Source organism: Geotrypetes seraphini, chromosome 6 (assembly GCF_902459505.1).
Source record: "Geotrypetes seraphini chromosome 6, aGeoSer1.1, whole genome shotgun sequence".
NCBI classification, from domain to species: domain Eukaryota; kingdom Metazoa; phylum Chordata; class Amphibia; order Gymnophiona; family Dermophiidae; genus Geotrypetes; species Geotrypetes seraphini.
The window spans coordinates 195161104-195175689 of NC_047089.1; the positions used below are offsets into that span (position 1 = coordinate 195161104).

The window sequence follows — 14586 nt, forward strand, 5'->3', positions numbered from 1 at the left end:
TGCACACCATATACTTTCTTTTCTCTCATATTATCCATACTGCGTTCTCAGTCCTGCTCCACTTTAATATCTTCTTCCTAATCTAGTCTTATTCTGTTTTTTCCCTCATTTATTTTCCCCAGTACAGTTTGTTTTGGGGTAGGATGCTTAAAACTCCCCTGTACCTACTCTAGGCCCCCATTCTATACTTCTTTGCTATCTAATTTCTCCTGACCTGCCTTGCCTTCTACTTTCTCTCTCATTATGTTCTCTCTCACTCCACCTTGATCAGAACCCCCTTCCCTGTAGGCTACACTCACCCATCCCTCATACCTCGTAAGAAGATTAATCTCACATTTCAAACTTTTTTATTCCCACCCTTTCTGGCAAAGATCAAATTCCTTATTTATTTCATTTTCTATACCGTTCTCTCAAGGGAGCTTAGAATGGTTTACATGAATTTATTCAGGTACTCAAGAATTTTTCCCTGTCTGCTCCAGTGGGCTCACAATCTGTCTAATGTACCTGGGGTAATGGGGGGATTAAGTGACTTGCCAAAGATCACAAGGAGCAGTGTGGGTTTGAACCCACAACCCCAGGGTGCTGAGGCTGTAGCATTAACCACTGCTCCATACACTCCCCTTTCCCAGAACCCATATCTAGAACTCACCGACTGAACTACAATAGCAGTTCCATATCCAAAATGGCCCTATGAGCTGCTCTATCACCTGCATGCACAAACCTTGGGAAGCTTAGCAATCAGTTGCTTCACAGCCCCCTGGGCCACATGCATGTAGTGCTTCCTGCCTTCAGATTAAAACCCCAAATATTGCATGCTGAGCAAGAAATTAGTGAACCAAAAACATGCATCCATATCAGCCCACCTGCTAAAGCTCTACTGGTCACAGAGTAAGTGGTTGGCTTGGGGAGCTGAGTTAGCATTGACTCTAGTGCCTTCTGCAAAAATGAAAATTGGCACCCCATTTGGTGATAACAGCTTTGGCAAATGCTCACTCCTTTATTAGTGGTGACTCCAGCATAATATTTCTTTTGTCTCATTTTTTTCTAAAAGATCTCCTTTTTTTCTCCTCCATTCTCTTCCCAGCCCCATTGTCTCCCCACTTCCCTCTTTTTCCAGCTCACATGATGTGGAAGGACATGGGAGTAGCATATCACTATAGCACAGTGGTCTCAAACTCAAACCCTTTGCAGGGCCACATTTTAGATTTGTAGGTACTTGGAGGGCCTCAGAAAAAATAGTTAGTGTCTTATTAAAGAAATGACAATTTTGCATGAGATAAAACTTTATAGTTTATAAATCTTACCTTTTGGCTAAGTCTTAATAATAATATGATCAAGAAACTGTTTTATTTTACTTTTGTGATTATGATAAACATACCGAGGGCCTCAAAATAGTAGCTGGCAGGCCGCATGTGGCCCCTGGGCCGCGAGTTTGAGACTACTGCTATAACAGTACCCCTTCATTCATAGTGCCCTGCACAGTGACACAGGTCATATACCCTAAAACTAGTCTATAGCATACCTGCACTGGGAATGGGAATGGAAAGCCAGGGTTTAGTAGCTGAGCCAAGAGAAAAATCAAACAAGAATCCCATACTTCCATCCAAATCTCCTGTAACCTCATACTTGCTGCTGCCATGCTATTTCTTTGGGATGATACTGCATAATAAGCCCATTTAGTCCTACCCCACTGTGTCCCATAAGATATTTGACTGTTTCATTTTTGTGAAAAAAGAGTGATGATATTATTCTATATACCCCTTTCAATTTGAGATGCAATCATAGGTCTCTTCAGAGCTCCCAAAAAGAAGCAATTTCAGATATTTTCAGACCATGGCATCAAATACTGGCACAATCCCCTCCTGCTCTTCTGTCCTTCCAGTAAAATCACCAAACATAATGGAGATGATCAAGCATCACACCAAAAAGAATTGATAGAATTTTTCACTCATGTCAAAAAAATATTATATTAGTAAACTTTCATCTGCCTTTACACATCATGTTTCAGCCACCTGACCTGCTGGTGGAAGGATAGACTGGCATTACCAGACGACTGAGAGAGAGTGTATGTTTACTGACATGTCCTTTTGTTGAGATTTGCTACATTTCCTTATTCTTCTGATATATAAAATTGTTTTATGAGTTCTTCCATATCTAAAAATCAATAGTAGACTTGTACTGACATTGGAGGCTTCTGATGCAGGCCAAGTGGCCAAAACACTAACACTACCTTTTTGATCTGAGTTTGGAAAAATCTATCAATTCTTTTTGGCATGCTGCTTGATCATCTCCACTGTGTTTAGTGTTTTTTTTCTGTGTCCTGTGGAGTTTTGTTCTTGTGCTATTTTTTAGAACATAAGAATTGCCGCTGCTGGGTCAGACCGGTAGTCCATCGCGCCCAGCAGTCCGCTCACGCGGTGGCCCCCAGGTCAAAGACCAGTGCCCTAATCGAGACCAGCCCTACTTGCGTTCATTCTGGTTCAGCAGGAACTTCTTCAACCTTGTCTTGAATCCCTGGAGGGTGTTTTCCCTTATAACAGACTCCGGAAGAGCATTCCAGTTCTCTACCACTCTCTGGGTGATGAAGAACTTCTTTACGTTTGTACGGAATCTATCCCGTTTTAACTTTAGAAAGTGCCCTCTCGTTCTTCCAGTAAAATAACATTAATTATCCCAGAACAAGTATGCAGCATATTCTCACAGATAGGCAATGTCATCCACGGAGCCCAGTACGGACAGTCTAAAAGTGTAATATCACTTTAACTCTTCAGAAGTCTCGAGACAGCCCATACCACGCATGCATGAGTGCCTTCCTGCCTGATGTCGGTTCTGAGGATCATCAATTTTTAGTCTTCCACAGAGCTAAACAGTTGTTGTTATGGATGGTCTCCAAACACGTGATTTTTCCTCATATATTTTTGCCGTCCCATAATTTTTTACCTTTATTTTTTTCATTATTTTCTTTTCTTTAGTACTCTTGTTTTAAATACTTAAATTTTTCCTAATTTTCATTTCTAGGGCCTTCTGGCTCCTCTCAGCTTCTTAGCAGGCCAGCTGCATCGATCAATTTTTGGTATCTCGTTCACTCAACTAACGCTACAATTCAGAACATAAGAACTGCCGCTGCTGGGTCAGACCAGTGGTCCCTCTTGCCCAGCAGTCCGCTCACAAGGCGGCCCTCTGGTCAAAGACCAGCACCCTAACTGAAACTAGCCCTACTTGACAATGTTCCGGTTCAGCAAGAACTTGTCTAACTTTGTCTTGAATCCCTGGAGGGTGTTTTCCCCTATGACAGACACTGGAAGAGCGTTCCAGTTTTCTAATAATAATAACAGTTTATATACCGCAGTACCGTGAAGTTCTATGCGGTTTACAAAAGAATAAAAGAAGGTACAAATTGAATGAACTTAAAAGATGTGAGAGTGAGTGGTTGATAGGGCAGGAAAACTAATATTGGGGGGAAAGAGATGTATGGATCAGGTGTCTAGATACTTCAGGAACAGATGTGCTTTTAGGGCTTCCTGAATTCCTCATAAGTAGTGGGCGAAAGCAATTGTTCTAGATCTTTACCCCATAATGTTGCCTGATGTGAGAGAAGGTGTTCATGGTTTTTTTTAGTCTACATCCTCTAACTGGGGTGAAAACGAAGTTCAAATGAGAGCTTCTCTTGTGTCTGTTGGCTGAGAAGGAGAAGAGGTCAGTTATGTATTTAGGGGCTAGGGAGGCAAAGAAGAAGAACTTCCTTACATTTCCTTCCTTTCAATTTTAGAGTGCCCTCTCGTTCTCCCTACCTTGGAGAGGGTGAACAACCTGTCCTTATATACTAAGTTTATTCCCTTCAGTACCTTGAATATTTCCTTCTCAATCTCCTCTGTTCGAGGGAGAAAAGGCCCAGTTTCTCTAATCTTTCACTATATGGCAACTCCTCCAGCCCCCTAACCATCTTAGTCGCCCTTCTCTGGCCTGGTATAGCGACATGATAACCTTCTCCAGTCTGTTTGTGATCCCCTTCTTTATCATTCCTAGCATTCTGTTCACCCTTTTCGCTGCCGCCGCACATTGCATGGACGGCTTCATCGACTTGTCCCTTTCCTGGGAGGTCTCTCTAAGTACCACCCCGGACATCCTGTATTCGTGCAGGAGATTTTTGTTACCGACATGCATCACTTTACACTTATCCACGTTGAACCTCTGCCATGTCGATGCCCATTCCTCGAGCCTGATTATGTCATGTTGCAGATCTTCGCAATTCTCCTGCATCTTCACTACTCTGAATAACTTTGTATCGTCCGCAAATTTAATCACCTCGCTCATTGTACCTATGTCCAGATCGTTTATAAAGATGTTGAAGAGCACAGATCCAAGCACTGAGCCCTGCAACACACCACTGGTGATGCTCTTCCAGTCTGAGTATTGTCCATTTATTCCCACTCTCTGTTTCCTATGCTCCAGCCAGTTTTTAATCAACGTGAGTATTTCACCCTCGATTCCATGGCTCGCAATTTTCCGAAGTAGTCGTTAATGTGGAACCTTGTCAAACGCCTTCTGAAAATCAGTGCTTTGACCTTATGATATTTGTTTTTTTCATTGATGTCCAAACCTTCCTGTGGGTTTTTAAAAATGTTCTCAGTGTAGCAGGGCCATTTCTAATGCTGATCCGCACACTTTGTGCCTTCAGTGCCTTGGCCCTGACCACTGGGTTGACACTTGTACCTGCTGTGCCTCTCTTAAAAAGTGTACATTGAAGACACGGCTTATTAAACAAGAGATACATTTTGGCTCAACTTCAACAATGTCTTCACCTTCACCACCAAAGTCTAAGAATACTTTGACTAAAGCATCGACATCAACGTTGGTACTGACATCCTACTCAGTGTCAGCTCCACTGGTACCATCGTCTGCTCCTAAAAATGCTAAGAAGCGGGTTCATTCTTCTCCATCATCTCATGAATCCACATCTTCTCAAGCATCCAGTAAATCGATGCATGCCCAAAGCGGAGGCAAGAAGTCGAAGTCTCCTTCACCACAGTTGGCATCCCCTCCGAGGCATGCCTCTTCATCTAGGTCACCAAAGCCTCGATGCACTGTAGCTCAAACGGCACCATCTGTACTGACAATGGTACCAGTGCAATCTTTACAGGAGCAACTGCAAGAGTTCCTACAAAGGGAGTTGGCACTTATGTTGTAATCGCAACCAGTCCAGATACCTCCCTTGGCTCTGTCGGTACAGTCCCAGCTCAAACATAGCTCTATCGGCCCCTCATCCATCACAACCATCACAGTTCTTCACACTCCATTTCAGATCGGTACCGAGACACCGATTGAAGCTCTTCCAGGCAGCGCAGTCATAGGTCTTCAGATTGGTACCAATCCCAATCAAAAGATCACTGCTCTAAGCGTGTCTTATCCCATAAAAGAACTGACAATGATTCAGATCTTTTGGATCCTACATACTCAAATGCAAAACCTGCTATGCCAGAATCTTATAGTATTATCCCTGATTCTTCTCCTCAACCTCATACCCATAAATCTCCAACAGAGAGTTTATCATTCACCAAATTCATATGCTAAATAGGACATGCTCTACCAGTGAAAATGGAATCTGTTTCTCAACCAAAAGCAGAGTTGTATGATGCCTTGGATTTTGAACTGCTCTATCTATTGCCATGTGTCGACAGGCATGGTTAAGGGTCTCTGACTTAGACCCTAATGTACAAGATCATCTGGCCAATATTCCTTGTCTGGGAGATGACAAGATTGAACTAGTCACTGAGAAAATGACTCAGCATGAGCAAAGTATGACAACTTTGTCTACCTCAAAGTCTTCTAATCCCCAGACTGTTAGGCATTATTATAATCCTAGATATCCGTCAACAGCTTTTAAAAGATGCTATTCTCAGACAATTTCTTCTGTTAAGCCTACTCCTTAAAGATGCCCCAGAAAACAACTGGCCCAGAAACAACAAACACAGCCTCAGTAAAACTCCACTCAGTCATTTTGACTCCCTCATCCATAGAATAGCTACTGTTCCAATATATCTCCCTTCCTCTCATCCCATCAGAGGTCAACTGATTCATTATCATCATTGTTGAACCTAAATCACCACTGACAACTGGGTCTTCAAGGTCATAAGAGAAGGCTATGCACTTTGTCTTTGCAAAATGCCTCCACACAGACTTCCAAGAAAGTATATTTTCAATTCCCAGCAGACCTCCCTTCTTCAACAAGAACTTTCAGGCCTTCTTCAGCTGAATGCCATTAAGCCAGCAGCTCCTCAGCAGAGGGGTTGAGGGTTCTATTCCAAATATTTCCTCATACCAAAGAAGACTGGAGGCCTGCACCCAATCCTTGACCTCAAAGCCCTCAACAAGTACTTAGTCACTGAAAAGTTTTGCATGTTATCCCTTGGCACCCTCTATCCCCTCTTAGAGAACAACTGGCTTTACTCTCTGCATCTCAAAAAAGCATACACGCATATCCCCATTCTTCCAGCCCACAGTAAATACCACCACTTTCAAATAAGCACACATCATCTCCAACACAGAGTGCTGCCCTTTGGCCTAGCATCAGCATCAAGGATATTCACACAGTGTTTAGCTGCAGTGGCTGCAACACTCTACTCATAGGGTTTCATGTATTCCCTTATCTGGATGACTAGTTGATAAAATCTTCCTCACCTCAAGTGGCTCACATAGCAATGGACTCAACCATATGTCTTTTAGAAATTCTGGAGTTTGCGATCAACTACAAAAAAACCCCATCTCCAACTAATCCAGAAACTGGAATTCATAGGAGTGATGCTGGATACAACTCAAGCTCGTGCCTTCCTCCCACAACAAAGGCTTGACAATCTAATTCATCTCTGCAACCAAGTATCTACTCAACAGACTATTTCAGCATGTCACATGATACGCCTCCTGGGTCACATGGCCTCCACGGTACATGTTATACCATTTACTCATCTTCATCTCAGGGATTCCCAATGGTCTCTGGATTCTCAATGGTCTCAAGTCACAGATCCATTTTCCCACCACATTGGAATCACCTCACTTCTTTGTCACTTTCTGCAGTGGTGGACTATCCCATCCAACCTCTTAAGAGGTCTTCTTTTTCATATACCCCAACATTGGAAGATATTAATGACATGCATTCATGTCTAGATCGGGAGCTCACCTAGATGACCTTCAGACTCAAGGGATTTGGGCTTTTCAGGAACAATCATTTCATATCAATCTACTAGAACTGCAAGATTTGCAGAGCACTGAATACATTTCAGGATCGTCTCCTCAATCAAGTAGTTCTAATATGCACAGACAATCAAGTAGTTATGTACTATATCAACAAGCAGGGAGGCATGGTTCTTGCCTCCTGTGCCAAGAAGCAACTCAAATCTGGAATTGGGCCATTCCGTAAAAAATCTTTCTCAAGGCAGTATATCCAGCAGGCAAGCAGAATGTTCTAGCAGACAAGCTAAGCAGATTCCTTCAATCTCATGAGTGGTTCTTGAACATTAAGATGGTTCAATGAATCTTCTCAACATGGGGAACCCTCCAATAGATCTGTTTGTATCTCCCATCAATTACAAACTTCCACAGTTTTATTCCAGACTACACTCGCCGCATTGCCTGTAATCCGATGCAGGACAGACTGGATAGACTGGACAGACTGATTTCTCTATACCTAGGGAAACTTCTCTTCATACTCAAAGAGAGCCAGCTATCATGATTCCGAGATGACCAGGAGAGTCCTGGTTCCCTCTTATATTTCAACTCAGTATCGGGGAGCACATCCCTCTGCAGATTTACCCAACTCTGATCACTCAAAATGAGAGGTCCCTACTTTGAAGATGCCACTGCAATAGTGGATATGTTTTTGGAGCAAAGATTTTGATAAACCCCTGACACAATCAGAGGCGAAATGGGGATTCCCTGTTGGGTTTTCAGGGACACGACAGTAGGATTGTGAGGTCTTGTGAAATCTGCTTGATATCAGAACCACAAAGAGATTACTGCATTTCATTTATTTGCCTTGCCTTTATTATGAAGCCTAATTGAATGTACTGTGGTGCAATTTCAGCTGTGCATGATTACTACTGAACTAATTTGCTTTATGAAGTCCAGTTTATGGTGTTGGTTTAAGACTTGAATATTAAGATTGATGCGCAAAGTGGAGATTTTTACCTATGAAGCACAACTGAGGTTTTTCTCCAATTTCTTTTTCTTTTTGTGTAGCTTTGGAGGTTTGGTTCCTTGAGCTATGAGCTTTTGAGAGGGTTCTGAGGTGTATATGGAGCATGTGTAGATATTATTGGTGATTTTTTTTTGTTCCCTCTTCATTATTAAATTGGTAGTCCCTACTTCACCCCAATCTGCGTTCATTAGCTCTAACAGCCTGGTATCTCTCTCCCAAAGACTAAATGATATTCATCTCTCTACTCCAGTTTCAGCTATCATTAATGTCGCCAGGAAGACTTCCACTCTACACAACTATCGGTTTAAGTGGAATTGTTTTTCCTCATGGTGTACTCAGCAAGCTTTACTTCCAGATACATGACACCTGTCTTCAGTTTTGGATTACCTTTTACACTTCTCAGACTCGTGTCTAAAGACTATTTTCAGTAAGAATGCACCTCAGTGCCATCAGTGCCTTTTACATTCCTCTTCAAGATAAACCTTTAGCTACACACCCATTAATTTCCAGATTTATTAAGGGTCTGCGGCACACAGAACCTCCAATCAAGGGTGTCAGGTCAAAAGCGCGCCAGGACAAAGGAGCGCGCAGACAACAGAGCGCAGCACGGAGGTGCGAGCCGAAGAAAATGACTGTTTTAAAGGGCTCTGACAGGGGGTGTAGGGGGGGAACCCCCCACACTTTACTTTTACAGATCGCGCTGCGTTGCGGGGGTGTTGTGGGGGGTTTTGGGGGTTGTAACCCCCCACATTTTACTGAAAACTTCACTTTTTCCCTAAAAAACAGAGAAACAGTTAAGTTTCCAATATAATGAGGGAAGTTACAACCCCCCAAACCCCCCACAACGCCGCCACGATCTGTATTAAGTAAACTGGGGGGGTTCCCCAACAAAACCCCCTGTCGGAGCCCCTAAAAACACTCTTTTTCTTTGGCGCGTGCTTCCGTCTTGCGCTCAGTTGTCGGCGCGCGCCTTTGTCTTTGGCGGTTTTGTCTATGAACCCCAATCAAGCCTTCTCTGGTTTCTTGAGACCTCAATATTATACTTTCCACTCTCATTAAACCACTGAGTCAGCTTTTTCATCACTCAAATATCTCACCTGGAAAGTAGTCTTCTTAATTTGCATCATTTTAGTTAAACGAATCAGTGAATTTCAAGCACTGATCTCAGATCTTCCTTATACAACCTTCTATCATGACAGAGTGGTCCTCTGCAGTGTTCCCTCTAAGGATTGATGAGGTGTGTGCAAAAAAAAATATGCATGAGCGACAAATTACATACTCCACAAATTTATGAGCAGGCGCAGAGGACGCATTTTTAAACAAATGTAGTTTATCCTTGTACTCCTTATGTAATTTTAATCATCTATGGATATGTTTGTATGTTTATTGTTCAAATGGTTTTATTTATTTCCCAAAATTTATTTTTGTTATACACATTGAAAATATTTGATATTGCGTTTAAATCAAAATCTCAATAAACTTGAAACTTGAAACGAGTGCCCATGAGATTGTGGGAGGGTTAAATACTCAAAACTTAGAAGAATAACAATTTACTTAAAGTTTTTGCTTCGCCAGCTTTCTGGTATCTTTACATAATGCAGTGGTGTACCTAGCATATGTAACACCCGGGGCCCATCATTTTTTGGCACCCCCCCCCCACCATCTGTACGAAAAACGTGATTTTTAGTAACAAGCCACACGTCACACATGAGTACCTAGGAAAAGGCAGCATCTTACATATTGCAGTGAACAGTACATCAATACACCCATTGTAAAACTAAACAAGCCAGACCAGCACAGATCAATCCTACATCGTCAATCCTAACAGAAAACCATGTCTTTCGAACACACAGAACACAGAAAACACCTTCGCCTAGTAAGGAATATGTAATCACAAACTAACCCCTCCCTCTTTTACAAAACTGTAGTGTGGATTTTAGCTACGGAGGTAACAGCTCTGATGCTCATAAAATTCTGAGCATCAGAGCTGCTACCACCAAGGCTGGTGCTAAAAACGCTTCACAGTTTTGTAAAAGGGGGGATAAAATAAAAATACATAGACAAAGGTTAAATTGAACCAGCAAGAAGCTGGACTCTGCATACAATGCTTCACAGAAACAGTGACACATGTCTCCTAAAGCAATAAATAAATAGAAATTTTTTTCTACCTTTGTCTTCTGTGGTTTCTCCTTTCCTCATCTTCTTGTAACTCTCTTCCTTCCATCCACTGTCTGCCGTCTCTCTTCCCCTATATGGCATCTTCTCTCCTTCTATGCCCCTTCCAGAAATTGTATGCCTCCCCCTTCCATCTCTCCTTTCACCCCATTGGTCTGGCATCTCTCTCCTCGCCTTCCCTCTCCCACACCTCTCCTCATAGTCTGGTATCTCCCCTTCCCTGATTCTCTGGCATCTCTCTCCTTTCCTTTTCTTCCATCTTTCGCTCCCCCTCCATGCTCTCACATCTCCCCCTTCCTTTTCCCTTAGACTGGCATACCTTCCTCCTACGCTCCAAGCCCTGGCATCTCCTTTAATTCCCTCCCTCATCTTCCTTCTCCCTCCAGCTGGGTACCGCAACACTCTTCCCTGCAGCTCTGCACTTCCCCACAATTGCCATGCTTCGGTTCCTCTTCTTCCTTCCTTCCTCCCCCCCCCCCCCCGCGGGACCCTGCGGCACCATCAACTCTTACTCCCTCTAATGTCGGCCCTGCAGCTCCAGACTTCCTCGCACCTTCTCCCCTCCCCCTTTGGATCGCTATTATTTTAAATGTTATAGCCGCGGAGCTGTATCCATCAGTGGAGATGTCTAACCTCGGCCTGCCCCGGAACTCTTACTGCAGCAGCCGCCCGTCTAGGCAGGAACAGGAAGTCACTGTTGCAGTAAGAGTTCCGGGGCAGGCCGAGGTTAGACATCTCCACTGATGGATACAGCTCCGCGGCTATAACATTTAAAATAATAGCGATCCAAAGGGGGAGGGGAGAAGGTGCGAGGAAGTCTGGAGCTGCAGGGCCGACATTAGAGGGAGTAAGAGTTGATGGTGCCGCAGGGTCCCGCGGGGGGGGGGAGGAAGGAAGGAAGAAGAGGAACCGAAGCATGGCAATTGTGGGGAAGTGCAATCCCCCCAATGCGTCCCCTTACCTTACCTCCCCTTACCTTTGCGACGCGTGTGTGCGCTGTGAAGAGAAACTTGTGCGCTGCGATGTAATATTTTGTGCGCGAGCGCAGGCCAGCGCAGCTTAGCGGGAACTGTCATCTCAGAATCCCACCTCAACCAGTCTGTAGTTCTTCCTGTCTTCTTTCCAAGACCACATTCCCATCCGGGTGAAGCTGCACTTCATACATTGGACTGTAAATGTGCTTTAACTTACTACCTGGATCAAACAAAGTCTCATAGAACATCTACTCAGCTATTCCTTACATTTGATCCTAACAAACTGGGTACTCCTGTGACTAAGAAAATAATCTCTACATAATTGGTAGACTGCATCTCTTTCTACTATATTCGAGCTGGGCTACCATTGGAAGGTCGAGTCACAGCATACAAGGTTAGAGCAATGGTAGCCTCAGTTGCTTTTCTCCATTCCACTCCTATTGAAGATATCTGTAAGGCTGCCACCTGGTCTTCAATACATACTTTCATGTCTCACTACTGTCTGGAGACTCATTCTAGACAGGACAGTCGGTTCGGCCAAGCAGTTCTACAAAATGTATTATTCTCTACATAAGTGCCATCTTCCCTCCATCCCTTACAGAGTAGCTAGGGAGTCCTATCTGTGAGAATTTGATGCCTTCTTGTTCTAGGATAAAGCACAGTTATTTACCTGTAACAGGTGTTATCCAGGGGCAGCAGATAGATATTCTCACAATCCTCCCACCTCTCTTAGTTGGCTTCTTAGTTTTTTTTACTGAACTGATGATCCCGCAGGTTACATCGGATGATAAGGCACTCGCGCATGCACAGTATGGGCCGTCTCAAGACATCTGAAGAATTAAAGTGATACTACACTTTTAGACCATCCATACCGGGCTTCGTAGATGACGTTACCCATCTGTGAGAACATCTGCCTACTGTCCATGGATAACACCTGTTAAAGTTAAGTAATTGCTTTCTGGTGACTACAGGACTGGAGGAAATGAGCAAAATATAGCTATTGCCCACCCTTGATCCAGCCTAGCTGGCACATAAATCTTTACTAAAAACGCAAACAATTTTCATTCCAACCTATGTGTCTGAGTATAACTTCAGTTTTGTTTCTCTACTTGTTCTTGGTTTTCTCTCTCTCCTCAAGCTTCTTCTTTTAAGGATTCTTCTCCAGTCTTCTTGCATGTATATTTGTCTCTCATTGGTTTTTCTCTACAGCTTCTGTCATCTCACTTTTTTCTAGGCTTATTCCTTCCTCCACCTCTGAACCTATTCTCACCTTCATATCTGTTCTCTCTACCATGACCCTATATCCCTCAGCCAACGTTTTCCCCAGTTCTATAAAGCCATCCTCCATCTTTTCAACTCCTCTTCTGTCTGCAGTGTATGTCCCATCTCCCTACTCTTCCTCCTCTCTCCTAGATCATTTCTCTTTCTGCCAGCCAGTGAGCTCCTCACGTTAGGCTCAAGGTCCCCCAAACTACAGTACTCTCTATGGCTTGCAGGGATGCCCAAGCCCTGCCAGTCAAAATGCTCTGCAGCTCAAACATCCCCTAGTGCGAAGATGTCAGCAGTGTGCTTTCCTGTGCCAACACTAGTACTCCTTGTGCATGCCAATTGGTGCGTATGAAGTAAGCATTCATGAGGCAAGGTGGCGGCCGCGGCAATGGCTAGAAAGCATGTAGCTGATTTCTTCAAATCAGGGGAGTTTCAGGCTTTGTACCAAGTCTCTTCTGCTGTTTTTCAAGAGTTTTTTGAAATCTATCAGCCTAAAAGAAGTCTGAGGTCAGAAAACAGTATGAAATTATGTTTGGAAGGTAATATGTTAATCTCCCACATTAAGATTGATGCGACTATGTTATCTGTAGCGGGTGTAAAGCTGTGGAATACCCTGCCAGGAATTCTGCATTTGTGTACTGCAAGAATGAATATTAAGAAAATGTTTAAAAACTCAACTGTTTGTGAAGTCTTTTTTGAGTTGAAATTTTATTTTCAAACTGGATTTGAAGATTTCTGATGTTTACTGGCCATTTCTAAGAGTGTTGGTTTTGTTTAACTGAATTATGTTTAACATTTTATGCTTGTTACTATGGAAACCAAATAGGTAATCTACAGTATATACATTTTTAAACAAATAAAATAGAACTCTTCAGCTTGAGGGGCTTATGCATCCTGGCCAGCAAAGGTAACATTTTTAATGGAGGATGGAGATGGAGCAGAAAATAATGGGTGACTCCCCAGTTACCCTTGGCACCCTCAAAAAATGAGCTGCTGGCTATGCCCCTGCTGTCAGCAAACTTCCCACACACAGCCCCCATTTTGTGAAACCCACTTCAACAACTGTGCACTTCAATGTGTCAAGCAAAAATAAAGTAAAAATAAACAATCATAGCAGTGATCCAGATAAGTGATTTTTTTAAATTACTTTACTTTTGCTTGATATATTGAAGTGCACAGTTGTTGAAATGGATTTCACAAGATGATCTGAAACAAAATAGAATTTGGAATAGATTGTTTCCTATATGAGATTCACATACCCTTTAGAAACAGATGTCCTCTATATATACTATTTAATATTTGAAAAAGACAAAATAAATACACTAATTATATTATTTTAATAAAAGTTCTGAATTTATACTTTGTGTTCCCCCTTTGAATATGATAGCATAGTTTGTTTCTCTGCAGGTTCTATTTCAGATTGATACAAAGCATTTCTATGGACAGCACTATCTATATTATGTTACTTTATGTAGCTGTTATGTTGTTTTATGCATTCATTCATTTCTTATTTATTTTATATATGCATCTTATAAAGATTTGTCTTTCTGGAAAATGTGTTCCTGACTCAGCCTTGAAATATGATTGTGATGCAAAAAACAAATGCAGTGGACGTGGTGTAAGTAAAGATCTAAAATCTCAATAATTTTACAGAAGATAAAGTTATTGTCTGTTCCCTTTCTTTTCTTTTTAATTTATGCAACTTTTCATTTTACAATGAGAATTTAGTGAACAGAAAATTAACCCTTCCTCCTTCCACAAAACCGTGATAGCGTTTTTTTTAGCGCAGGCCAGCATACTGAATGCTCCACGCTGCTCCTGACACTTAGGAACTTTATAAGTGTCAGGAGCAGTGCAGATTATTCAGCACACCAGCCTGTGCTAAAAAACGCTATTTCAGTTTTGTAAAAGAGGTGTGGGCTGGTAAACAATGTAATTAGAAACCAAACAGGGAACAAAAATGTTTTTTCTAATTAA

The 14586-nt window shown here is 42.5% G+C and overlaps 1 protein-coding gene across 2 annotated transcripts in view; it reads left to right on the top strand.

Annotated features, from left to right (window-relative positions):
* Positions 1 to 14586, top strand: part of LOC117362044 (disintegrin and metalloproteinase domain-containing protein 9-like) — a 202136-nt gene that overhangs the window by 129407 nt on the left and 58143 nt on the right. For both annotated transcript variants that reach the window (XM_033947779.1, XM_033947778.1), the window contains exon 4: positions 14147 to 14227. In XM_033947779.1, coding sequence (XP_033803670.1) covers positions 14147 to 14227 — 81 coding nt within the window. The remainder of the gene's footprint in view (positions 1 to 14146; positions 14228 to 14586) is intronic.